Source organism: Lolium perenne, chromosome 7, assembly GCF_019359855.2.
Source record: "Lolium perenne isolate Kyuss_39 chromosome 7, Kyuss_2.0, whole genome shotgun sequence".
In the NCBI taxonomy this organism is placed as follows: domain Eukaryota; kingdom Viridiplantae; phylum Streptophyta; class Magnoliopsida; order Poales; family Poaceae; genus Lolium; species Lolium perenne.
Genome location: NC_067250.2, coordinates 330,064,658 through 330,092,228, shown reverse-complemented (window position 1 = coordinate 330,092,228; position 27,571 = coordinate 330,064,658). Strand labels below are relative to the sequence as shown.

Below are 27,571 nucleotides of genomic sequence, written 5' to 3'. Positions count from 1 at the left end.
CCGTTTATATATCCTTTCACGTACAAGGCCTTCAAATGTCTGTAGCTTCTTTCTCGCGGCTTTTCAAAGACAACTGGCCGTGGGCCGCAGTCAAGTTGTGCCACAGATGCCTCTTCTGATCTTGGAGCGCAAAACTCTGACGGAAGTATGAACACCATGTTCGCGCCAGCCGATGTCTTATCATCGGCTTTCTTCGGTTTGGGACGCCATTCTTGCTTCTGTGGGCGGCCCTCCTCGTCCAAAGTTTGCTGAATTTTCGCGGCCAGATCGGGTCGTGCCTTTCTCAGCGTGTGCAGGTATAACCTCTCGGCTTCCTCCAAGCTACGTAGCCGCTGAACCCTGCGTTTCTGAGAGTGACTGAGTCCATCAGGGCACCACCTTGGCCGGTGGTATTTATCTTCTTCTTCTTCATCATCTTCTAACTCCTCGAGATCTTCCTCTCGAGAGGACTCAGCTTGTGTGTTCCGATACGGGAGAGGTCCTAGACGTTTGAACACTGACACATCTGCTGCGTCCTTCTTCTTTGGTCTACATTCTGGGCAGCTTTCGATTGTAGGCAATCGGCTCATTCCTGAATCCCAGCAATGTTTGAAGAACGGGCAGTCCCAGTGACGATCCATGTCTTCTTGCTCCCTTGACCTTCCCTTGGCGCGGCGCTCATATCCTTCGTCGTCTCTATCATACCGACGATACTTTCTATCATTTACGAGAGTCCGATAAGCTATGTCATCGGCTGTATCATACCGCCGGCGTTGGTCATACTGATGCTCATATTTGTTAAGGAGGTGCTCGGAGAGTGGTCGTTGGTACCGCACGCTTCTCACTTGATCCTCGGCCACGTACCGTTTGTCATCGTATCGGGGCCGATCGCGTGAACCGGCCTCCTCCTTGTCCTTGCCACGAGAACGACTGCTCTCTTCTTTGTCCTTGCTAGAGTGGTATACAGGTCCTGCCATGTTGATACTGAACGAGAAATCTGGCTGACGCCTCGTGGGGTAACTATACTCCACCATGTTGACAGCAGGGAACGGTTGCGTGTCCACTTTCATGGCATACTGGCTGAAAATCAGACGGCCTTGTTCTATCGCCATTTGGATCTGCTGACGCAACACTTTGCAGTCGCTGGTGGTATGTGTGAACGAATGATGCCACTTGCAGTATGGCCTTCCGTTCATCTCTTGGGCCGTAGGGACTCTATGGCCTTCGGGTAACTTCAGCTGCTTCTCTTTAAGCAAGAGATCGAAAATCTGCTCAGCTTTGCTCACGTCGAAGTCGAACCCTTTTGCAGGACCTTGTGGTTTAACCCACTTGCAGGACACGGGGTTTGCCCCCCGAGCCCATTCAGCCACGGCCACTTCCTGATCTCCTGCCGAATCTTCATCTTCTTCTACCTCGATCAGGCTTACTGGGCGTTTGAACTTGTCCTGGTACAATTCTGGATGGCGCTGTTCATATAATGACAGTTTCTGAACCATATGCGCCAGAGAAGTATACTCTGCCTGAGAAGCTATGTACTTGATCGGCGACGCAAGACCTACCACTGCCAGATCAACGGCTTCTTTCTCATTCAAACGAGCCGAATAACATCGGTTCCTCACAGTTCTGAAGCGCTGAATGTACTCTGACACTGTCTCTCCACGCCTCTGTCGCACTTGTGCCAAATCGGCAATGCCAGCCTCGGAAGCGTCTGAGTGATATTGCACGTGGAACTGCTCTTCCATCTGCTTCCACGTTCGAATTGAGTCTGGGGGCAGCGAGGTGTACCACCCAAAAGCCGATCCTGTGAGAGACTGCGCGAAAAATCTCACGCGTAGCTGGTCTGATGCTGAGATCATGCCCAACTGTGCCAAATATCGGCTCACGTGTTCAATTGAGCTGGAGCCTTCTGACCCACTGAACTTTGAGAATTCTGGGAGCCGATAATTGGGTGGCAGTGGTATTAGATCATACTCATTAGGATACGGCTTGGAATAGCCGATTGCCCTTCTCTTTGGCACCATGCCGAACTGGTCTCTCAAGATCGCACTGATCTGGTCCACTGTAGGAGCTGCAGGGGCGGAACTTTGCTGATCTGCTGCGGTGGCGTACTTAGCTAGCCACGCCTGTTTATCGGCGTCTCCTCCAGTAATTCCTCCTGTGACTCCAGAAATTGCTCCTGTTGTAATCTGGTTCGTGCGCGCCAAATTATTGCAATCTGGTACATACATGCACGTGTATCCGTGCGGGATCTCCTTAGGTGGTTCCAGCATGAACTGGTAATCAGCAGGATTGCCTCCAATCTTGTGGACGACGAAAGCCGGCGAACCCCGCGGCTCTGGAGCTGTAAGCGCGAACGGTAGCGGCGGCCTGGTCTGGAATGGTAGTTCTCCCTGGTGAGTCCCTAGGACCGGGCCTGACGGGGAATATTGGTGCTTCATTATTTCCTGAACCACGCGGACCGCGATGCGCTCCAAAGTGTTCACCAGGCTCTCAGAGTGCCGGTGAAGAGAATGATCTGCCATGTAATTAACTTCTTGGCGCAGAGCTCTGGTGCGTTCCTCTGAAGGGGTAGACAGATCTACTCCATCGAGAGCACCGTCGAGTGAGAACCCTTTCCACCTGATGCCATGTGAACGGGTCTTTGTGAAAGAGCCGATGAGATCGGCTTCGAAGATGGCTTTGATCTCATCATACTTCTTCTTGTGATCCTCAGGCAGCTCTTCGTACTTGACTGGTTCGTCCGCCATCTCAGAGGCAGATGTCGATGCCGTTGTTGTTGACTGTCCCACCGGGCGTGCCAGAATGTGTTACCGTCCGAAACCCACCGGCGAGCAGCGACGAGTAACACCGTAGTGCCGGGAGGCTCCCAGGACTGCAGTTAGCCCTGGTCCCTCGGGCGACGGCCCGCAATGCTCCTGGTACGCACGTCCGATGCTGATGCAAGGGCGTGCCACCTGACCTATATCTGGTCAGGAAGGTGATGGATTGCTTCGACTTAGTTTCCTGCATGGCAAACACGTAAACATTAAATACGAGCCCCGATCGGTTCTTAGGTTATTCTGTGGATCGGCTCTAAGAGCCGATTGCCCCATGGAACACGTTGGATTTTTCATTAACATGGGGATCCTGCTTAATCAAAATCAAGCTAAACTAATCTACGATAGTCTAGGGTTTTCACCGCATAATCGGAACATCCTACGCGTAGTTGAGCCTAGCAGATACGTAAGATGATAGAAAAACTAGCCCTAAAGAGGCCTAAAAACCAACACGAAGTTGATCCCCGGAACAATCCCTTTAGGACTTCATAAACCACACCTTACGTACTACCGGATCGTTCAACCCGTTTATAAGGCCTAACCATGCGGATATCAAACCAATCTTTGAAGAACAAGGAACAACTATAACAGATTAGATATACTAGCTAAAGAACAAGCAAGATGCTGCCCTTACACCTAGGATAGGTGTGAGGGCAGCCAGATATTGAGGGATAGCGTAGCTAAACAAGTACATCGTGAAAGCATCGACGTCAACCCTAAAACACCTGAGATAAGGGTGTTGCTCGCCATCAAAAAGGCTTCAGCACGAGCAACACCAAGAACGAATAAACCGATACTGCCTAGATCGCACAATGCGATCTAGTCAGCATGTTGCTTACCCGGGAGAAACCCTCGAAACAAGGGGTGACGATGCGCCTAGATTGATTTGTTGTGAACGTGATCGTCCTCCTTTCTCAATAACCCTAGATACATATTTATAGTCCGTAGACTTTCTAATTTGGAAACAATCCCAACCGTGCACGAGCTAAACTCTGTCTCTTAATCCTAACCGACACGTATCCTACTATAATCTACAGATACACGGGCAACTTGGCCCAAACTCACAAGGCCGATTCATGACCGTTTTACGTACATAGCTTCCAAGCCCGTTTAAATCACGGCCCACCTTCTGATCCGGTTAAATCTGGTGATAACACGTTGCTAGCGCCGACGAACCCTCCCAGCACCTCAAACCCTAACAGCTCGTCGTTGGCAAGCTCCTCGCACCGCACCCCACCCAAAACCTTAAGTTTCATTCATCACCTTTGTCAGCAACACCACAACAAGCCGCATCGTCCCGTCTTCGGTAAGATCCGGGCCTAGCCTAGCCGGCAACATCGTGGCTAGGCACACTGCCACCATCTTCGGCGAGGTCGCATCTTCTCGGGTGGTGGCTCATCAATGCCTTATCTTCGTCTCCATCGTCACCAGCGCTAACGGGCCAGGTCTAGATGTTGCAGAAGAAAAGAGAGAGGCAACCGTGAGCGTGCTAGGTGACGCAATAAGCGTCAAATACTATTCACCGAGAGAAATCAGTGATAGTGCACCTTTGTTTTGGGCCGCACGCACACTCCGTGCGGATTAGCTACTAGCCCGAGCAACACAAATGACCCTCCACGTCCAGGCTCTTTTGGCCCGTGCTGCATTCAATTCCCATCCAGACTAAAGGTGGGATAGTCGGCCCGTGTACTGCATCCTTTTCTCCCCGCGCTAACTTGCAGCTGGGCAAATAGTACCCTTCGAATAATTGAGCCTTCAATAATACCAGCAAACTCCAATAATACCAGCAACGAGCCATGCATGCATGCACCCGAAGTATGTCCGAGAATCGAATGTGATTCCAGAACAGAAAGGATATGAGCATATATATAGGCAAAAGCAAGTACGAAAGATGCATCATCCACGACTTTTTTGGTACATGATATTTGTGGAGATTTGTCTCTGCGATGCACTTTCTGCACTACGGAGTGGACTAATTGGATTGCGGCTACCGAATTTGTCCTTCAGTCCATAACATGTTATTCATTCCCATGCGCCTCGATATTTTTCCGGCTACCGAATTTGTCCTTGAACATTATTATTCATTTCCATGCGTCTCAATATTTATGCATCGACCGGTTGAATGTTCATGCGTAACCACAAAGTAAACAAAAATATTAAGATCAAATAGTTGTTCTAATAAAATGGTTGTTATAACTCAAAAATGTATGCCCATCATGATGATGGCATGCGATTTCCATTCATATAAGGACAAATAAAGAATTTCTCCTCTCCTATGGATTGGCTAAACTATTGAAGATCTATGTTCTTTATTCAAACTTGCTGGAATTCATCATGATGAAGTGAAAAGGAAATTATTATTATATTTATCTTTTTCTGGTAATGCTCGTATATGGTTTTGATCTCTGGAAAATACCGTATTGATTGGAAATCTCTGAGGAAGGCTTTCTATCTCAAGTACTATAGTTCTAAAGAAACTTATGATGATGGTTGTCATATTTATATTTTTTGACCTCATGTTGGAGAAAGTATTGCTCACGCTTGGGGAGGCTTAATGGACTCATCCGCAAGAATCATTGTCATGGTATTCTTGAGAGTATTATATTAATAAATTTCTATGTGAGGCTACCTCGACATCTTAGGGACTTTCTGGATAATTCTTCTGAATGGAGTTTTACTAATAGAACTCAAAAGGAAGCAAGGGACTTATTGTATACTATTGCTAATAATATTGATGCTTGGGATCTCGATAAAGGTAATAAACCCCGCTATGAATATGAATATTCATGTGTAGAGAACTTCTCTACTACTATGTTTAAAGACCTTAGAAACATGTTTGACCTTGATCCTCATGTTTTGGTACAAGTTACTAAATCTTTTGTTGACCATTTGAATGTTCTTAAAAAAGGATTTCATGTTTATGTTGAGGTTTTTAAATATTTTGCTGGCCATTTGAATGTTCGCATTTTTTTTTGATGTTTATGTTCCTAAACAGGTTTGGCGCACTGACCGGTTGGGGTCAACCTTTCCAGTGTAGAGATCGTCGGGGCCAGTTGGTATGATGTTTTTTTCAGGTAGAAAACATAGCGTACAAAAAATGGTGATATATATTGCCTTCGGTCTACGATTTAGCAAAGTTGGGATTTTTGAAAAGCTAACAACAAGATCTATCTAATATATACCATAAAAACAAATAAAGAGTAAAAGATAAAATACAAATGAAGGGTAGGTGTGAAACCTCTCTAACACTCTAAAGGAAGAACCGGTAAAACGTTCAAACTCGAAAATACAATAGAACATGCATATAATTTCATTTTTAATGAAATTAAGAGTGTTGAAATGCTAGAAATAAGCTTAACAACCTCACACATAGAAACATAAAGACGGACAAGAATAAGGGGATGCAAAGTGTTCAAAGAATGAGCACTCTAAGACGATGTGGTCAATTTCCCAACCGAAAGCTACTTTTGATAGTGCGGCTATCCATCCTATAAAACCTGGTCTCTCAATAACCACCTTGAGACCGATAAAGGGAAAACCTAGCAAGACCATACCTGTTGTGGGTATACTTCATGGGTAATGCCAATGATATGGTCTAGATCCGGCAAGCTCAGGTGGCCCACAGATGGTGGTGTAGCATATGGCCCACCGGGCAACCAAGTTGTTGTTGATAGAAGATGGAGGAAGTCCAACCCATGAATAGGAGCCAGATCCCAACCGATCTACGCCAGAAGTCGGATCCATGAAGGTCCATGAAGTGCCCGGATCAATGATGACAAGTTAGATCTGGGTGGATTCTTGACGTACACAGCAATGTATATTTCGTAGTTAGGCATCTTGTATTCTGGCTAAGACTCTTCTTAGAAACCCTAGATCCTGGTGCCTTTATAAGTCGGATCCCGGGGATCGTAGAGGCACAACCACAACTCATTGTAACAACGCGAAAGCTCTCAGATAATTTCAGACAAGCAGCAGTATGACCTGCCTTCGAGCAGGTGTTCCAAAGCTGGGTAAAACGCGTATCAACGTTCCGAGAGCTCTCCGCCCTATGGCCCCTACTTCTTCTCCCCTCCGTGAGGATCCCTCCTCTTGGGTACCGTTGAATAGGCACCAACAGTACATGTGCCTTGCACATCCCGCTTGATCTTGACGATGACACTTAATGCTTCACTTGATCATGTTGCTTGGTGAAGACTTAGTTTTGCTCCCCATACACCACTATGGGATAGCATCATTAAGGCACATCTTCAAATGCCCATTATCAACAAATGGATGACAAACTTCAAGCATATGATATTCCCGAGATGCTCATTATGAACTTACTCTTCTAGACCTTGATGACGATCACCACTCGATGTCATCCTCTCATGGGCTATATGAAATTTCACTTTTTGAGGCATTCCCATGGGAAAACACCAAACCCACGCAGATCAACACAAAGATACATATATGATGCGTTAGTTCACAAATCATAATTGACAAAGCTTACGATACCACGAGATCACGTGATCATATGCCGTACATTATATATGCTCCATGTGTTGACCAACCTGAATCCAATGTATAGTCTTTCTCTTAGTGTGATCTTCTATCTTCTTATGCTGATCTATCACCATACCTTGACGTATATACATAACTCTTCATTTGATTACATGCTCTAAATCTTGGTTAACCGTAGCTTATAACTTATAAGACTATCATGACTTCGACATGGAGCCATGTCTTGAATCTTTCTCTTATAAACAAACTCATTAGACCATGCTCATCTATGGCTTAACACATAAGCTAGACCATGGATTATTTGAGTTCCACTGAGGAACTCCATCTTAATTTATTCTTCTTAATCACACCATATTATACTCTTCAAATCGACGACCTTGATGCCCATACACAAGATATGTCATTACCTTCACGAGATCCATACCCGAATTCAACGCATGTACTACAAACATTACCTATGAAATATTCCTTCAAGTAAACTAAAAGAAAACATTAGTTCATTTGAATTGGTATTAATTACCAGCCACCCCTAGGAGCAATGCACCATCAAGGTGCGAACAAACCGTGCATATGAGGGGGGGGGGGGGGGAGGGGGTATTATTTTCTTAATCGTTGTATCCGTACAACACTTGTGTTTATTTGGCGAATCTATCTCCACAAGGGTATTTTGCGTCGCTTGCTAGTGTGAGTAGATCCAAACCAAGTATATGTGAAAAGGGGAGGCTCTATTTCTATCCAAATATGTTTGTCTTTCTATTGTTATTGTTCAAAGTGACCACGCTCAGAATCACATTAACCATTAATGTGTCCCGACTGACTGCTTTGGTGTCTGCATCAACTTCTTTTAAGCTTTAGAGTTTTGGCTCAACCTCAATTTGTTCTCCTTCTTTCGCCGATGCTAACAGTAGATAAAATATATCCGGACCCTAACTTCACACGTTTCGCAAGGCATCTCCGCGTAATCGAAATATAAGATCCGTTGAAATAAGTGGGCTAAATCATTTGACCTATGTAATATTTCAGTTTTTGCTATAAATCTAAAAATCCACATAGTGGCAGCTCATGTGAGTTTAAGTCCAAGTTGGTGGCAGCTTAGTAGGGAGTGATAAGAGGTGAGAAGTTTAGTCCCAAAGTTGGGAGAAGGTTAGACCACCTTATAAGGTGGGTTGTTCCACAACTAGTAAGTTAGTGAGAAAAGGGTGGTTCACGCGCGCTCCTCCTTCCCCTCGCTCGACTCGACTTTCCTTTCTTTTTGCAGTCAGGGAAACGAATAGAGTTGTAGACGGACGCGTCGCAGTTAGTCGGTTCGGGTCGCTCCCAGACCGTGGGCTATCTGTAACTGACTCGAAACGTGCCTAGGGTTTCCTGAGCCTACATAATCTTTTGCCCGGCTACTGCGGAAACATACATGATACACGAGTTAGAGTTTTGCCACCTCTCTCTGCTTGTGCCGCCATCGTAGCCTACTCCATCCCGCCCGCAGGCGTGCACAGGCGAACGGGAGAGCAGGTCTCCAGAATCGCTCGCCTTTGCGATCCTGTGCGGGAGAGGGCGAATTAGGTTTCTGGGAGGCGCTCTGCGCGACTGCTCAAGATCTTCATCACGGGTCGTCTTTCGTCCAAGTCGAGGCGGTGCTTCCTACCGTCGTTCGTTCGTGTCCGCACGGCCAAAATACAACCCCCAACGTCGATCCCCACGCCGGCAACTATTAACTTCTTTGTCCACACATTCACATCCCCAGACTAAATTTGCGGTAGGACGGATCACCGCCGGGGACCTGGACCAACCCATACAGACATCAATCTGTTCTCTATCCACCCGCGCGCGCGGCCAACCAACACACACGGATCAGAACGGACGGCTCCGCTGCCCAAAACTCTCCTCCCCCCATTATAGGCGGCCTTAAGTAGCAGTACCTCTGTTGAAAAGAACAAGACAAGACGCACGCGTTGTTTCGAGACGAACTCTGATCGTAAAATCTGAGCAACAAAACCTTGATTGCATCATATGTAATCAGTACCGTTGGATCTGTATCGAAAGACACTTTTCAACGATGCAAATTTTCATACGAACAATTTTTTATCAACTTGAAGTGATTCTTGGTCAAACAAAAAACGGGCGAAACGAGCGCGGCTTGTTCTTTGAAACATAGGTAGGTACGTGGAACAACAAAAAAAGAAGTGTAAATACGGAGCGCACATACCCGGTAAGAGATGAACCCGACGGTAACAACGATGACGTCAGCAGGACCAGGCGTGAGGTCCAAGAACACCACATGAAACCCAGAATGCCTCCGAGCTCCCGTGGAAGCCCCGTCCCGGCCGCCACACCCACGCAGCGGCGCCGCGCAGCGGAACGTTGGGATGTTGAACCGCCCGGATCGGCCCTCGGAAACGCTCCATGTAGAGCTCGCTTGGTGCCGCAGGAAGCACAGGGTGAAAGCACAGAGGCGATCCATCTCTCGGGCGGGGAGCCAATGAGGGCGCACCTCGCGGATCGGTGACGTGGCGCCTGCCAAGCTGACGTGTCCCCGCGCGCGCGCTGAAAATATCGATCGATCGATCCATCGTGGGCGTGGCACTGGCACTGGCACATGCCCACCAGTAAGGCCGAAATTTGCAGAATCCCGCCCAAGCCCCTGGCGCGGGCGCTGTTGGGTTTGCACCCCTCGGGTGTTCTGTAATTGCGTTCGCGCCATCAGCAACTTGTACGTGGCGTGCGCTCACATCGGTACCCACACTGCGTGTCAACATGACAGCGCGGGCCTACGTCTTTCCCGGCCCCGCGTGTCACCGCTGGGTACAGGTTCTCGAGGTGAGGGAAGTCCGCGATCGGGCCGAAAATTCAAATTAGGAGTTGGGGGCGGGCCCTCGGAGGCTGCTGGGAATCGCGGATACGCCCTCGGCAGGCAGCGCGCTTCTTATCCCCTCCTACCACGCACACACGCTCTCTGTGCCCTGCACTGCCCCCGTCTACTCCTGCTGCTGCTTTCCCCACACGCACGGACACGCTCCCTTCCCGTCGCCCCAGGTGAGCTTCTCCGCCGCCCGATTCGCCGCCGTTCCGCCCGATTCCGCCGCGCCACCGGCGGATCTGACCCGTGCGCTCGCAGGAACCACCACCCAGCCCGCCAGCCATGAAGGGGGCCAAATCCAAGGGCGCCGCCAAGGCCGAAACCAAGTAAGCTACCCACATCGATTACTCCAGCTTCAATCCGTGGCAGATCTGTTCGTGACCGATTCGGCTTTGCTGACCCGTCCGCGATCTGTTGCTGCTGCCTAGGTTGGCGGTGAAGAGCAAGGGGGCGGCGCCCAAGGGCAGGAAGACCAAGCCCGCCAAGGACCCCAACAAGCCCAAGCGCGCACCCAGCGCCTTCTTCGTATTCATGTATGTCACCACCCACCGCCTTCTTTTATTCTACTACTAGCTCCTTTTTTATTTTCCCGTTATTACTTTCGGGCCAACCCCGTCCTTAGTTGACCTAGCGCTTCTGATGCTTGTATGTATGTGTACAGGGACGAGTTCCGCAAGGAGTTCAAGGAGAAGAACCCCAAGAACAAATCTGTAGCCGCCGTAAGTTCCCTCGCTCCAATAACCAACTTACCCAACCTATTTTACTCCCTCTCCATGGGATCGTCATCCGTCAGCTGATTACTTCCCTGTTGTTTGGGTATAACTTACGCAGGTCGGCAAAGCAGCCGGCGAGAGGTGGAAAAGCCTGAGCGAATCGGTAAATAAACCTTCCTCAACCATACCCACTACTTCCGTTTCACTTTATACTAGTACATCGCTGGCTGCTTTACTGTTGCACAAAGCTCACACGATTAGCTGCTGTTGGTTCCTCTCCGCAGGACAAGGCTCCCTACGTCGCCAAGGCCAACAAGCTCAAGGGCGACTACAACAAGGCCATTGCCGCATACAACAAGGGCGAGGTATCCACGGTGCTCACCTGCCTGCCTCTTTCTTCTCTATCCTTGCTTTTGCTGTGTCCTGTTTTAGCTCTTGGTGCTAATCATGCTCTCTTTACTTTGTTCAGAGCGCTGCTGCGGCCACCAAGAAGGCAGCTCCTGCTGCTGCCAAGGACGAGGATGACGACGAGGAGGAATCCGACAAGTCCAAGTCCGAGATCAACGACGACGACGACGACGAGGGTAGCGATGAGGTATAAATTCCATTTAGCATCAGGTTTATGTGCTAGTTGGTTGTATCTGAACACGAGCTTGCTTGCTTCCATCGTGCAGGACGAGGACGACGACGAGTGAAGCCTCGCTCCCGCCCAAGACGGTGCTCCAACGGACCACAAGCTAGCTGGGAGCTGCTGTGCAAGCGCCTTGCACTGCGGTACTGGTGTCGGGCCTCATAACGAGAGCCTATCCATCCATCCCCTGTACTAGAATTATCTCTTCAACGTCGTCATGTTTTTTACCTTTCTCTCGTCGCTATAACGGACAGCGCTCCCTGTTGGCGCCCATCGGCGGTGTAGTCCTCCCCGCTTGTACCTAGATCATCATTACTCTTTCCCATTGTCACCCAGCGGCTGCTAACATTGTGATAATATCAGTTTGGGTAATGCTAGATTAAATTGCTGTTCCCATGCATCGTTTGTGTGGTATGTTTTCCTGTTGCTTTGCAAGTGTTTGGCTGTATTGTTGCATCTGTGTTCTGTATCTCGTTGTTCAGCTATGTAGCACGGTATCGATCTACTAACTATCCGATGCTGCTGCTTGAGTTGTTGCCTCTGAAAGTCCTACAAGTCCGTGGCTCTGACCTGATTGCTCCTCCTCATTTCTCTACTGGGAATGTGGGATACTACATCATGATTAGTTCGGTCAATCCAGTGGTCGAGTGGGTTAATGATTGGCTGCTGCTGATTGGTATGCTGGACAATCTTTTTTTTTTTCTTTTTCCTTTTCTGGAATGGTTTGTGCACATCTTGTTTATTTCTGCTTTGGAACGGAATTTAACACACCCTGTTCGTTTTCTCACGGCCTCTTCTGTGTTGCTGCTCTACAGACCTTGTCTTCCCTTTGATGTTGGTTAGTACTTAGTAGCGCTCCTAATGATAGCGAGATCTTGCCTCGGCGTCACCATCTCCGCTCTTCCCTTGATGTTGGATGTCTGCTTCCTCAAATTACATGAAACAGCTAGAATTGTCTTCCCCACTGGACTTGCTCCACGAATGCTGCCCGAGTGTTGAAACGATGGCTCTAGGCTGTGGACGGGACTAGTTCAAAGATTGTCAAACTTGCATTCCAATTGCGGAAAGAAACAGAGACGTCGAAACCATATGTTGGCTGGGTGTGCAAGTTCTGGTGCTGAAAGCAATTTCGTCGTAGTCGGAGAGACAGGATGGGCGAGAAGATATCTTTGGAAATGAATGAACGGATCCAGCGGTTGGGTTTGGTTGTGACGCAGGCAGGTCAGGAGGAGCGGAGCCGTTGGGGCTGTCTGCCGCGGCAGCAGACATCCATGAATGAATGTGACGATGCAGACGTACGTACAGTCGCTCGCTTTCCGACTGACATGTCTGCCCGCATCCGCATTTACACGGCCGGCTGGCCCTGCAGCAGCAGCCTGCGGGGCGTACACGCGCGCTCATCATGCACGCTCACTTGCATTTGATTACAGTACAGTACAGGGCAGTCAGTCAGTCAATAATGCGGTGCTTGCAAGATCTATCCTGCCGTGCTCTTTCGAATTTGAAAGCCACGGAGCTAGAGCATGAGCAACGGGTGAGTCGTGCTTAACTAGCATGTTTTGGCATGGTTAATTAGGAGGTTAAATTATATAGGAGATGGTTAGGCTATGGGCACAGCAAGCCTCCGTAGCATAGTGGTAGTGCGTTCCCTTCGTAAGGGAAAGGTCGTGAGTTCGATCCTCACCGGGGGCTCTCCTTTTTGTTTTTCGTTTTTGCCTGCCGGGATTGCCCACCATGTTTTGTTCAAAACACAGGTCTGACTGACGGTCCTGGGTCAGTTTCGGAACGGAAATGGTATTCTTCGACTAACAAAATGATGTGTGTCAAGCATAGTTAAATAGAGTACCGGAAAGGGTACATTTTTCGAATTGGATAATGAAATGGGAGCCACGGAAGCGGTAATCAGAGATAACACGGGAGTTTTGTTACCAGCATGTAACAACTGCTTCGATAACAACTGAAGTAAGGGTATTACAATGGATGACGTTAGCTTTCCCGCTTTCCCTTATGTTTGCCACATAAGATGTTTGCTTAATTCGAGGAGAGAGAATGAAAAAAAAATGAAAGGTTGTATTCCCTCCCTCAGTTAAGGGATGATCTTTTATGAAATAAGATAAGACTGTTATTCCAATTGTAAGATTTGTCTTCTCCACTGGTCCAAACACCTCTGAATGCGAAGGCGGCACCACCAACGTGCAACCACCATCCTCGCCACCAGAAGAAGTCGGCGGGCCAGACTAAGGCGTCGACCAGATCCGGCACCCCAAGCCGTGGCAGAGCAACACCAGCCATCCTCTAGCCCGAGGCAGAGAAGCAGGAGGGGGCGCTGCCACCCCACCCCAAACGTATCTATAATTTTTTATGTTACATGCTACTTTATTGATGATACTCACATGTTTTATACACACTTTATGTCATATTTATGTATTTTTCGGCACTAACCTATTGACAAGATGCCGAAGAGCCAGTTGCTGTTTTCTGCTATTTTTGGTTTCAGAAATCCTACAAAGGAAATATTCTCGGAATTGGACGAAATTAACGCGCAGGGTCTTATTTTTCCACGAAGCTTCCAGAAGACCGAAAGGGAAATGAAGTGGGGCGACGAGGCGCCGCCACACTAGGGCCGCGCGGCCCAAGGGGGGCCCGCGCCGCCCTAGCGTGTGGCCCCCTCGTCAGCCCTCCGACTCCGCCTTTCCGCCTACTTATAGCCTTCGTCGTGAATACCCCAGTACCGAGAGCCACGATACGGAAAACCTTCCAGAGACGCCGCCGCCGCCAATCCCATCTCGGGGGATTCAGGAGATCGCCTCCGGCACCCTGCCGGAGAGGGGAATCATCTCCCGGAGGACTCTTCATCGCCATGATCGCCTCCGGAGTGATGTGTGAGTAGTTCACCCCTGGACTATGGGTCCATAGCAGTAGCTAGATGGTTGTCTTCTCCTCATTGTGCTTTCATTGTCGGATATTGTGAGCTGCCTAATATGATCAAGATCATCTATTTGTAATGCTACATGTTGCGTTTGTTGGGATCCGATGAATATGGAATACTATGTTATGTTGATTATCAATCTATCATCTATGTGTTGTTTATGATCTTGCATGCTCTCCGTTGCTAGTAGAGGCTCTGGCCAAGTTGATACTTGAAACTCCAAGAGGGAGTATTTATGCTCGATAGTGGGTTCATGCCTCCATTAAATCTGGGACAGTGACAGAAAGTTCTAAGGTTGTGGATGTGCTGTTGCCACTAGGGATAAAACATCAATGCTATGTCTAAGGATATTTGTGTTGATTACATTACGCACCATACTTAATGCAATTGTCTGTTGTTTGCAACTTAATACTGGAAGGGGTGCGGATGCTAACCCGAAGGTGTACTTTTTAGGCATAGATGCATGCTGGATAGCGGTCTATGTACTTTGTCGGTCTATGTACTTTGTCGTAATGCCCAATTGAATTTCACACTACTCATCATAATATGTATGCACATTGTCATGCCACCTTTATTTGTCAATTGCCCAACTGTAATTTGTTCACCCAACATGCTATATCTTATTGGAGAGACATCACTAGTGAACTGTGGACCCCGGTCCATTCTTTTACATCGAATACAATCTACTGCAAACATTGTTCTTACTGTTCTTTGCAAACATCATCATCTACACTATACATCTAATCCTTTGTTACAGCAAGCCGGTGAGATTGACAACCTCACTGTTAAGTTGGGGCAAAGTATTTTGGTTGTGTTGTGCAGGTTCCACGTTGGCGCCGGAATCCCTGGTGTTGCGCCGCACTACACTCCGCCACCATCAACCTTCAACGTGCTTCTTGACTCCTACTGGTTCGATAACCTTGGTTTCTTTCTGAGGGAAAACTCGCTGCTGTACGCATCACACCTTCCTCTTGGGGTTCCCAACGGACGAGTGCTTTACCGTCACAAGCACCGGGCGGGCGTCGGAGATGACCACCAGGAGGACGTTGCAGAGGCCAAGGATGTCGGAGAACACCGGGACGCGCAAGCCGCGGAGCTCGGGCCGAGTCTCCCCGAGGCCGCCGCGCGCGCAAGAGGAAGGCCCTGCCGCCGCCGTCCAACGCGAGGGTTCACCCGATGGTTTCCTCCGGCGTCGGCGGCGGGCATGGACGGAGGGAGGGTGGCGACGTGACGGGCTAGGGTTCCCCCGAGCCACCTCTGCGAGGCGACGCGAGGGACCAACCGTGTTGTAGCTGGATGGCATTAATCATGGTATTTTTGAGCATTGTAATAGGGAAACCAATTCTGTAGCTCATTTACTTGGTGCTAGTTTAGAGGGAGATCAGACATGTGTGTAGACTTGGTGTTTTATTGTTTCTAGCTTGGTAAACTAACCTTATTTGAGAATCAATAAAGTTGCCATGATGGCTTTCCTAAAAAAAATAGTTTGCTAATAGTACAAGATTTTTTCCTCTAGAGTCTTTCCTTTTTTCCCCATGTGACCAGTTTGATTTCTACGGTTGAATCCTATTCCACTGGAAAAGAAATACGAGTAATAAAAGTAATCCTATATGAGTTGTTTCTTCTTCTGAAGATTCTTCGCTTCACAGAGGTTTTTTCCATTCAGTCTTTTGTTGTGATGCAATTAAATTAACTTTTGTGCAAACCAAACGCCATAGAATTTTAGTATGTATGATAATGTAATCTCGCGCTTTTGAAACCCCACGATTCAAAGAGGCTCGGGATATCAAGCTGCTTGGTCATCCCACAACAAACAAGCTTGTCTGGTAGTGCATGAGAGAAACCTCATAGTACTCATCAACATCGGCTTGTTCGTTCCCGTGTCCTGTTTGTTAGAGCATCTCGCTCGTCTCCTCGACGAGGACCCCGAGCGACGTTGATTCCATCCGGACGGTGTAATTCGGTCCAGTCGCGTCCCCGGTTTCTCGATTTCGTCCGGATTTGGACCTAAATTCATCCGGCGAGCCCACGCCATACCTGGTCCCCCGAGGCGCGCTCGGGGACTCCGGACGAAAGAATTTGGCGCGAAAGAGTCGTGTAGACCCTCGTAGTCGGCGACTGGACCGCCAAATCCTGTCGATTTCCCTCCAATTTGATTGCATATCCCCATTCTCTCCCGCCGAATCTGTGTAGCCGTCTCCATTCCCCTCCTCCTCCTCTTTCTCGTCCACCACCATGCCGCCGAAGCCGAGGAAGTCGCGGCCGAAGAAGGAGCGGCCGCCGGGTGTGTCCAACGCCGAGTGGGCGGCGAACGAGCTCCGGCGACAGGTCGAAACAAGCGCCAGGGCGGAGAGGGAGAAGAAACTCAACGCAAAGAGGGTGGAGTTGGCGGCGGAGGATGAACAAGCGAGGAAGGTCTCCATGGCCATGAGCATGGGCCATCCTCGCGGTGGCGGCGGCGCCGCCATGTTCCCCGGCCACTGGCCGATCCAAGGTACAAGCACTTCCCCGTCGGCTTTCTCCCCTTCGAGCTTCTCCCCGTCCTTGCCTGCCATGTTCCAAGAGGCGACCTACGGCCAACCATCCAGGTTCACGCCATCGCCGCCCAATCTCGCCGGCGGCAACCTGAACGAGGGCTTATCGCCGGCCCTGCGACGAGGGCCACTCCCGTTCGGTGCGACGGCGGCCGCCCACTCCAGCACGACATACAAGAGGAGCTCAAAAAAACGCCGGTGAGCGGCGAAGACTTTGAAGCCAAGGTATGCATACGCCGTGCCTCCTCCGTCGACCCTGCATGTACTGATCGCCGTGAGCTGACCCATATCGCCGCCCTATTTTTTCCCAGGTGCGCCGTGCTTTCGACATGTACCACGACGACACCGGCCTGACGTTCAAGTTTCTCAACGTCTACTCCCGCATCGAGAAGTGCGAGAAGTGGACGGAAACCCGCACGAGCCTCTCGAAGAGCAAAACCGAACAGTACAACCCCGACGCTCCGCCGCCAGGCTCGTCGGATGGCCGCCCGGAACTCGGCCAGAAAAAGCTCAAAGATCTCAAAAAGATGGGCCATCCCACCGAGAGGATGCAGGCGTCGATCGACAAGTGCTGTGCCGACTTGAGGACGCACGCCGCCGGGAGGAACGACAAGTTCGACGGCAGGTGGAGGGAGATGCTCGCCAACCAAGGCGCCCGGATCGCCGACGGCCGCGACGAAGAGGAGGAACACAGACTTGGCGTTCCTGATGGGCGGCGGCAACACGGAACTGATGGACGAGGAGACGAGGAATTGGTACGAGGGACATCGCAGTGACATCCTCCAACCCGCTCCGGCCAGTTATTCGTCGTCTCCGGCGCCTACCTCGTCGTCCTCACTTTCTACGACGTCGACTGCCGCTGCTTCAACGTCGACTGCGGCCGCGGCGTCGGCCACCGCTTCGACCACGGCGTGTGACACCGCCGTGCCAGACGGGACTGCCGACACCCCTGTTTCAGTGTAATTTCTCTCCGATCGCCGATCTGTGGCTGATCCTTTTGCCGATCGAATTTGTAGCGGGACGACGACTTGTTTGAATTTCGACTTTGTCCACCGAATTCCGGGTGGACGACTGGAAATATGGTTCTCCCCACGAATTAATTTCGTCCAATCCGGCGGTAGTTTCGTCCGGATTTTGGCGTGGGGAGGCCAAACGAGTGGGGATGCTCTTACTAGCTTCATAGAAACAAGTCGAAATAGAGGATGATCGATGTTCTTGCGTGCACCGCAGCTCAAATGAGTTGCATTTCTTTAACGGAGGCAAGCACTTTATTCCAATCTAACTAAGGAAGATTTTAGGATGATCTAAGTCACATACATAAAAAAAGAGAGGTGTTTTCGGAAATTCAATACGGCTCCTCGGTGCATATGCTCCCTCTACAAAAAATATATTTCAAAATTTCTACAAAATTTAATAAAAATTTCAATATGTACCTCTCTATAATATATGTGCATTCGTCAAGTTTCGCGAGGAACAAATATTTTTGTGGTCTATGTAAACAAGAGAAAAATGATCTTCTAAAAAGCTTTATTTGTAGCATTGAATTCAGTCCTTTTTACACACGTCACAAGGCAAGTCAATTTTTCATGAAACGACTTTATGAACGTGTAGCACGTGAAGATGTACGTGCAAATTTTTCGGTTGATCTTTTTAAAATTTCAAAATATATGTAACATGAATTTTAAAACCAGGGTTTGAAATAGAGAATACTAGTCCAATGAGCTTGTAGTATAGAGTTAACTAGATGATACCCCGCGCGGTGCTGCGGGATATGTGCATGAATAAAAAAAATGTCATGGTTAGTAAAAAATTATGAAACAACTTATGTTCTAGAATATAACTTTTTAATCAACTATGGCCGTGGCTCAAATTAACGCCATAGGCATGATGTAATAGCAAGGATCATGTTAACCAATTAACGCCCTTTTTTAATCAACTATGGCCGTGGCTGAAATTTTAAACAAAGAGCATCATGCATGTATTGGCGTTTTGGCTCCCGGATGCATATACTCCTTTGTTTGAAATTCAATTCAAATATGAAAAACTATAATAATAAAATGTCACGTATATGTCCAAATCCTATGTGCTCACAAAGTTGTTTCAGCAAAAACATTGCCTTTTTGTGCAGCTTGTGTAAAAACAAACAAAATTTGGTGCTACATTTTTTTAATATTTTTTGCACATGGCACAAAAGATGTCTGTTTCAGCCAACTATGGCCGTGGAGATATGCAGGCAAAAAACATTCTAATTTTTCAAAAAGTAAAGCGAGCATTTGCACCTCACATCAAATTTGATTTTTGATTTAACTGACTACCTTTCTAAGATCGATTGACTGAACAAACATGTTTGAGCAAGGGGATAAGAAAACATGAAATAAGCAACAGTACCTAAGCCCGTGGGATCAATGAGTCATTCCTTACAAAGTAATGTATAAATAACTTGTGATACATTGCTTGTGTATTACTCAAATCTAAATTTTTGTTACGGTATAGAAATGCAGATATATAAATAGTTACTGCTTGCAATGTACATCTGTCACCGAAATCTACCAAGTTATTTGATCAAGATGTTCAAATATAAGTGTGCATTATTTTAAAAAATATGGCAAGAAACACCTTCGGAAGTTCACAGTGAGTAATATGCCACACATTTGTTCTGCTCGCAATGATCTCCTCTAGGTCTCTATTTTCAGCATACCAAACTACGAAAGGTTATGACGTACAAAGCTTTCGAAGAAACCGAGGAAATAATATCGCCTTGGTATCAGTATTTGTGACCTCTGAAAGCAGACCCGTGTTGTACTCTAGAACAGAAAATGAATGTGGACTGGAATAGATTGCTCGAAAAAATTGGACAGTAGTTCAAACTCACATAATCTGATAGGCTCAACCATATGTAGACAATGCACTCTGCTGTAACTTACCATGCTTCAAGAGAATTGACCAAAGCCCATGAAAACATAAGGGATGAGATTATTTAAGAAACTTTCTTTATGGTCCATCTAAAACCTTGAAAGTTGTCTAAATTCAACGGAAGAACATTGAAGGTACAAAGTAATGCATCTACAAATTGAAGTTTGATCGAGGGAAATTCCCTCAAACATGACTAAGGAAGAGATATTTGTGTGATCTGATATTTACTTACCATATGAAAGTAATTTATCGCGACAAAGTAAACAGAAATGTAGCTTCCATGGGATGGAGAGTCGCAAGATGTAGGTCAGCCTTGCAAAGTTGAAAAACTTATGATACATGTAAGAGCTGAAAAGACTTGAAATCAGATTAAACTGCATTGAAGGTTTCACTAAAAGGAATCTGAAATAAAAGTAGGAGAACAGCCGTGTAAGGATTGACCATAACATCTAACCATCCCAGTCATCCGCAACCTCGCGCAAAGGTTTAGTCTCGCTTGCTATGAACATTCCCTGCAGTCCGCAGGATTAATAGAGGCAATGAATTATCAAGAATGTTATAAGGATGAATCGTCAATGGACTTGATTTGTGATACTCTAGAGGCTTGTGGATCGGATCAATGATCTGATATGCAAGGAGAAGTAGAAGATCAAGAAAAAATTACGCAGTAGCCCAAAATCAAATCCCATGACATACTCGCTTACTTAGATAAAGTCGCTATTCTGCATACGTGATATACAAATAGGTGAGGAGGCGAACTGAATATAAAAAAGGCACGTACCAAGTGACGGGCACTTGACCATGATGCAATGGAAATATTGCTACCAGCAATAAAATTACCGACCGGCCGGGTTCGACGGTCACCTTCAAGCTTCACGGCAGCATCCGTGGAGAACTTAAGAACCGTACCAGCAAATACACTGAATGATTTACATTCTGAATTTTGATTCAGCAAACAATTGATTTGTCGTTCAGCCCTAGTTTCTGACCACTCAAACCAACTTTGAAAATCCTGTCATAAACACCAGGAAAAATTATTAAAAAAAGTATTGGGAAGATAACAAAATACCTTTGGCGATGGATTCATTCTCCTTGAAGTCAAAGTGGAAATGACCAGATCGATCTTGATCTCCAGCATACAATCCACCATTTCCTGCACATCCCCAAATACAACGGGGAAATTAAGTCAAGGTCAAGAACCTCACCTTGGAACGGGGTTCCCTGCGATCTTCCGACTTGACGTACTCTCCCCTGGCTTTCCGTTGCGACCTTGGAGCTCAAAGGGCGGATGAAGATACCGCGCTTCAGGATGAGGAGAGAGGCTGAGACTGCATTGGATTTGGGCTATGAGAAGTGCGCTGCTTGGGTAGAATATGGGGCGGGCAGCTGATCGCCTTCCTTGCCGATCAATCGATCATATAGATTGAGAAGAGGAAAAGGCCGGAGTAGTGGGACGGCGGACTGCTTGCCTCCCTCATTGATCATGCAGCTTGAAGAGGAGATAATTCTTTGTTGATCATGTGGATTGAAGATGAAAAGGCCTAAGAGCAGGTCTAACAGACCCCGTAAAAGGGGCAAACCCGTATAATAACCGCCGATTTGAGGGTTTCGGCTCTACCCGGCCGTCTAGCACGCCCCGTAAAAACGGCCCCCGCCTTGTTTTTTGCTGTTTTCGAGTACGGGGCGGGTCGGCGCCCCCTACTTGTGCGGGGTGGGAGCGGGGATAGTGGGCGAAACCGGTATCGTCCAGTCCACTGCGCGCGAAGGGTTTCGCTGAAGCCAACCGCTGCCGCCGCTGCCCGATCTCCTCTGCCTCGCCCTTCCCGGCCGGATCCGGCCGCCATGGACCGTCCGCAAGAGCCGCCTACCGCCGGCGGTACACCTCCTTCGGGCGCGGTGGTTGATGTCCCCGTCGGAGGTCCGCCGACCGCCGGCGTCGTGTCGGCCATGATCGCCTCCACCATCCCGTCGAAGAGGAAGAGGATCCCGAAGCAATTTTTCGAAGCACCTGCGGCGGCCGCCGATTCACCGGGCGAAGCGCCACCGGCTGCCAAGAAGGTGGGCCGGATGAAGACCAAGGCGGCCGGGCCGAGGGGCGCCGCGCTGGCCAAGGTGCGGACAAAGGAAATCAGCCGCATCGGCCTCGCGCCTCCACCGCCCTCCAAGGTCACGACCCCTCCTCCGTCCGTTCCGACCGTTGCGCCGCCCGCGCCGCCCGCGCCGCCGCCACCCACCATCGACGTAGACAAGGTGTTCGATGTTGAGTCCACAACATCCTACTTGGACATGCTCAACGAATCCGCGGTGAATTTGGACGCCGGTATCGGTGCATTCGACGGGGAGTGCAACGTTGAAGACTTTGATGACGAGGAGGAGGATGAGGGTGACGAGGAGGAGGCGGTTGAGGTTGATCCGGCTGCCGCCGGTTCTTCGTCGACGCCGAAGCCACGCACGGCGAACTACAGCGAGATCGAAGACGCCATCTTGGTCCGTGCTTGGAGCAAGGTGGGGATGGATGCGTGCACCGGAGTGGACCAAGGCGGCAAGCGCTATTGGCAGCGCATTGAGGATCTGTACCACCAGCTGAAGCCTTGCACGAAGAGCATGGCGGACAGATCCTACCGCTCCCTTGAAGGCCGATGGAACATCATCAAGCCGGCTTGTTCTCGTTGGAGTGCTGCCATGGATCAAGTGGCCGACAACCCTCCTAGTGGATGCGTGCCGGAGGACTATGTAAGTTTTCCTTGTGTTGATGATGTGGAAACATCACAAGCTATCCATATTATGTGTTGATGATGTGGAAACATCTCCTCATACTATTGTTGTGCAGCCCAAGTATGCTCAACAACGGTACAAGGACATGGCCGGCTCGAAGAACAAGGAATTTCAATTTCAACATTGCTTTTCCATCCTTCAACATCTTCCTAAGTGGAAGTTGCGGGACAACGAGCCAAAGTGCAAGAAGGAGGCACTTCTCACCATGGATGATGAAGCAGAGGACATGAGTGGGAGAAACACCGGCAAGCCCGAGGGCAACAAGAAGGCCAAGGAGAGGGTCAAGGTAGAACTTGAAGCAGCTAGCTTCCGGGAGAAGTTGGATCAACTCATGAAGTCCAAGGAGGCATTGACGATGAAGACGTTGGAGACCAAGCTCCTCATCACCGACAAGAAGAGTGAGGTGAAGCTTGCCAAGGTGCAAGCAAGGAGGGAAGATGCCAAGTTGAAGGCCGAGCTTGACATGAAGATGATCGCAGCCAAAGAAGCCAAGGCCATGAAGGAGCTCTTGGCCGAGGAGAGGGAAATCATGATGATGCGCACCGACGGCATGGACGAGGATCAGCTGGCGTGGTGGAACGCGACCAAGGCGGACATCATTGCGAGGAAGAAGACTGCGCGTCAAGCTCGTGCTCAAGGTGAGTCTCCGGCGAGCGGTGGCGCCGGTGGCGATGGATCCGTTGATGGTTGATCACATTTGAGAACTTCCGTGGCTTGAACATTGCCTATGATCGCGTTGTGATGTTAAAACTATGAATTATGCATCACATATTTTGGATGTGCTATGTTTGATGTGAAATTGTTGTGCAAATTGCTGTCTAAAACCCTGTTTTGAGGGGCAGGAAACTCGGACGAGCTAGCAGAACCCGTATCCCCACCCAATTCTGTTTTACGGGGTGGGGATACGGGTTCTGCTAGCTCGTCCGAGTTTTCGGCCGGTGAAAACCGGATACAGGGCCCTCTACTCGCGTTTTACGGGGCGAAAAATTACGGGCCTGTTAGACATGCTCTAAGTGGTGGGTCGCGGACTGCTTGACTCCCTCACCGATCTTGCAGGTTGAAGACTTGAAGAGGAATAAAGGCTGAAATGGTATGGGAGAGAACGGAATGGTTGGTCCAGCCGTTTCATTTTTTCACGGGAAGGCCCAGGCGTTGCTCACCGATGCAAATCTAACAGGTGACGTGGCTGCACGAAATGGTAAAGAAATCCTTGTAGTGGGGGTTTGCTATTTAAAGATAGAAGATATATCCACTGCTGATTGTAGGGGCAGTTTGGGCACTTCAGCTTTATTGATCTATATTTTTTTTGTGACAAGAATAATTCAGCCTGGCAGGACAACTGTAGGGTTTGAGCTCCTGGTGACCCCCTTGCGTCGTCTCCTTTGGGCGACCGGGGGGCGAACCCTAACCCCCGCCGCTGCCGCCTCTTCCCCCACCTCCCCTCCCTCCCCTCGCCGTCCCCTGAGGCTGCTGCCGGCAAAGCCCCGCAGAGCCGGTGAAGGGGGCGGCGGGGATCTGTGCGCGGGCTCCCCTGGCGCGGTGGCACGGAGGCTGGCTGCCGTGTGAGAGGGGCATGGCCTCCGCCGCTGGCTGCTCGGCAGCCCTCCTTCCCCCGTCCTCCTCTTCGGCTCGGCCTCGCCGGTGCTGGACGTTGGTGGCCGGCGGCTAGGTGATACGCGTACAGCACGCGTCCGTTGGGAACCCCAAGAGGAAGGTGTGATGCGTACAGCGGCAAGTTTTCCCTCAGTATGAAACCAAGGTTTATCGAACCAGTAGGAGCCAAGAAGCACGTTGAAGGTTGATGGCGGCGGGATGTAGTGCGACGCAACACCAGAGATTCCGGCGCCAACGTGGAACCTGCACAACACAACCAAAGTACTTTGCCCCAACGAAACAGCGAGGTTGTCAATCTCACCGGCTTACTGTAACAAAGGATTAGATGTATAGTGTGGATGATGATTGTTTGCAGAGAACAGTAGAACAATATTGCAGTAGATTGTATTTCAGTATAGAGAATTGGACCGGGGTCCACAGTTCACTAGAGGTGTCTCTCCCATAAGATAAACATCATGTTGGGTGAACAAATTACAGTTGGGCAATTGACAAATAAAGAGGGCATGACCATGCACATACATATTATGATGAGTATAGTGAGATTTAATTGGGCATTACGACAAAGTACATAGACCGCTATCCAAAGATACATCTATGCCTAAAAAGTCCACCTTCAAAGTTATCATCCGAACCCTCCAGTATTAAGTTGCTAACAACAGACAATTGCATTAAGTATTGCGCGTAATGTAATCAGTAACTACATCCTCGAACATAGCACCAATGTTTTATCCCTAGTGGCAACAGCACATCCATAATCTTAGAGATTTCTGTCACTTCCCCAGATTCACGGAGACATGAACCCACTATCGAGCATAAATACTCCCTCTAGGAGTTACAAGCATCTACTTGGCCAGAGCATCTACTAGTAACGGAGGGCATTCAAGATCATAAACAACACATAGACATAACTTTGATAATCAACATAACAAGTATTCTCTATTCATCGGATCCCAACAAACGCAACATATAGAATTACAGATAGATGATCTTGATCATGTTAGGCAGCTCACAAGACCCGACAATTAAGCACAATGGGGAGAAGACAACCATCTAGCTACTGCTATGGACCCATAGTCCAGGGGTAGACTACTCACACATCACTCCAGAGGCGACCATGGCGGCGTAGAGTCCTCCGGGAGATGATTCCCCTCTCCGGCAGGGTGCCGGAGGCGATCTCCTGAATCCCCCGAGATGGGATTGGTGGCGGCGGCGTCTCTGGAAGGTTTTCCGTATCGTGGCTCTCGGTACTGGGGGTTTCGCGACGGAGGCTTTAAGTAGGCGGAAGGGCAGGTCAGGAGGCGGCACGAGGGGCCCACACCATAGGGCCGCGCGGCCAAGGCAGGGGCCGCGCCGCCCTAGGGTTTGGCTGCCTCGTGGCCCCACTTCGTCTCCTCTTCGGTCTTCTGGAAGCTTCGTGGCAAAATAGGATCCTGGGCGTTGATTCGTCCAATTCCGAGAATATTTCGTTACTAGGATTTCTGAAACCAAAAACAGCAGAAAACAACAACTGGCACTTCGGCATCTTGTTAATAGGTTAGTTCCAGAAAATGCACGAATATGACATAAAGTGTGCATAAAACATGTAGATATCATCAACAATGTGGCATGGAACACAAGAAATTATCGATACGTCGGAGACGTATCAGCATCCCCAAGCTTAGTTCTGCTCGTCCCGAGCAGGTAAAACGATAACAAAGATAATTTCTGGAGTGACATGCCATCATAACCTTGATCATACTATTTGTAAAGCATATGTAGTGAATGCAGCGATCAAAACAATATATATGACATGAGTAAACAAGTGAATCATATAGCAAAGACTTTTCATAAATAGTACTTCAAGACAAGCATCAATAAGTCTTGCATAAGAGTTAACTCATAAAGCAATAAATCAAAGTAAAGGTATTGAAGCAACACAAAGGAAGATTAAGTTTCAGCGGTTGCTTTCAACTTGTAACATGTATATCTCATGGATATTGTCAACATAGAGTAATATAATAAGTGCAATATGCTAGTATGTAGGAATCAATGCACAGTTCACACAAGTGTTTGCTTCTTGAGGTGGAGAGAAATAGGTGAACTGACTCAACAATGAAAGTAAAAGAATGGTCCTCCATAGAGGAAAAGCATCGATTGCTATATTTGTGCTAGAGCTTTGATTTTGAAAACATGAAACAATTTTGTCAACGGTAGTAATAAAGCATATGTATCATGTAAATTATATCTTACAAGTTGCAAGCCTCATGCATAGTGTACTAATAGTGCCCGCACCTTGTCCTAATTAGCTTGGACTACCGGATCATCGCAATGCACATGTTTTAACCAAGTGTCACAATGGGGTACCTCTATGCCGCCTGTACAAAGGTCTAAGGAGAAAGCTCGCATTGGATTTCTCGCTATTGATTATTCTCAACTTAGACATCCATACCGGGACAACATAGACAACAGATAATGGACTCCTCTTTTATGCATAAGCATGTAACAACAATTAATAATTTTCTCATATGAGATTGAGGATATATGTCCAAAACTGAAACTTCCACCATGGATCATGGCTTTAGTTAGCGGCCCAATGTTCTTCTCTAACAATATGCATGCTTAACCATAAGGTGGTAGATCTCTCTTACTTCAGACAAGATGAACATGCATATCAACTCACATGATATTCAACAAAGAGTAGTTGATGGCGTCCCCAGTGAACATGGTTATCGCACAACAAGCAACTTAATAAGAGATAAAGTGCATAAGTACATATTCAATACCACAATAGTTTTTTAAGCTATTTGTCCCATGAGCTATATATTGTAAAGGTGAATGATGGAATTTTAAAGGTAGCACTCAAGCAATTTACTTTGGAATGGCGGAGAAATACCATGTAGTAGGTAGGTATGGTGGACACAAATGGCATAGTGGTTGGCTCAAGGATTTTGGATGCATGAGAAGTATTCCCTCTCGATACAAGGTTTAGGCTAGCAAGGCTATTTGAAACAAACACAAGGATGAACCGGTGCAGCAAAACTCACATAAAAGACATATTGAAAACATTATAAGACTCTACACCGTCTTCCTTGTTGTTCAAACTCAATACTAGAAATCATCTAGACCTTAGAGAGACCAAATATGCAAACCAAATTTTAGCATGCTCTATGTATTTCTTCATTAATGGGTGCAAAGTATATGATGCAAGAGCTTAAACATGAGCACAACAATTGCCAAGTATCACATTACCCAAGACATTTTAGCAATTTACTACATGTATCATTTTCCAATTTCAACCATATAACAATTTAACGAAGAAGAAACTTCGCCATGA

At 48.1% G+C, this 27,571-nt stretch overlaps 2 protein-coding genes and 1 non-coding gene across 4 annotated transcripts; all 3 read left to right on the top strand.

The window, feature by feature from the left end:
• The first annotated feature begins 10,171 nt into the window (after positions 1-10,171).
• Positions 10,172-11,887, top strand: LOC127313854 (DNA-binding protein MNB1B-like). Of its 2 annotated transcripts, none has more exons than XM_051344322.2 (8): positions 10,172-10,325; positions 10,408-10,475; positions 10,578-10,682; positions 10,811-10,868; positions 10,981-11,025; positions 11,147-11,236; positions 11,332-11,457; positions 11,537-11,887. In XM_051344322.2, exons 2-8 carry the CDS (start codon positions 10,432-10,434, stop codon positions 11,555-11,557), a joined length of 489 nt encoding a protein of 162 aa, XP_051200282.1. In that variant the 5' UTR covers positions 10,172-10,325; positions 10,408-10,431; the 3' UTR covers positions 11,558-11,887. The 2 variants fall into 2 exon arrangements, with proteins under 2 accessions (XP_051200282.1, XP_051200283.1); XM_051344323.2 differs by having other exon boundaries at positions 10,174-10,325; positions 11,147-11,227.
• Positions 11,888-13,113: 1,226 nt separating this feature from the next.
• Positions 13,114-13,185, top strand: TRNAT-CGU (transfer RNA threonine (anticodon CGU)). Its single transcript has one exon. It is a non-coding gene; the product is annotated as a tRNA-Thr (tRNA).
• Positions 13,186-21,711: 8,526 nt separating this feature from the next.
• Positions 21,712-23,705, top strand: LOC139834074 (uncharacterized). The gene is made up of 3 exons (XM_071824461.1): positions 21,712-22,602; positions 22,700-23,282; positions 23,701-23,705. Exons 1-3 carry the CDS (start codon positions 21,712-21,714, stop codon positions 23,703-23,705), a joined length of 1,479 nt encoding a protein of 492 aa, XP_071680562.1.
• Positions 23,706-27,571: the final 3,866 nt, after the last annotated feature.

Excerpts from the sequence above, each read along its gene's own strand:
- LOC127313854 (XM_051344322.2), top strand. The coding sequence starts at position 10,432 with ATGAAGGGGGCCAAATCCAAGGGCGCCGCCAAGGCCGAAACCAA. Across the intron at positions 11,237-11,331 it reads ACAAGGGCGAGGTATCCACG|AGCGCTGCTGCGGCCACCAA; the intron begins GTGCTCACCTGC and ends TACTTTGTTCAG. Across the intron at positions 11,458-11,536 it reads ACGACGAGGGTAGCGATGAG|GACGAGGACGACGACGAGTG; the intron begins GTATAAATTCCA and ends TCCATCGTGCAG.
- LOC139834074 (XM_071824461.1), top strand. The coding sequence starts at position 21,712 with ATGGACCGTCCGCAAGAGCCGCCTACCGCCGGCGGTACACCTCCTTCG. Across the intron at positions 22,603-22,699 it reads GATGCGTGCCGGAGGACTAT|CCCAAGTATGCTCAACAACG; the intron begins GTAAGTTTTCCT and ends ATTGTTGTGCAG.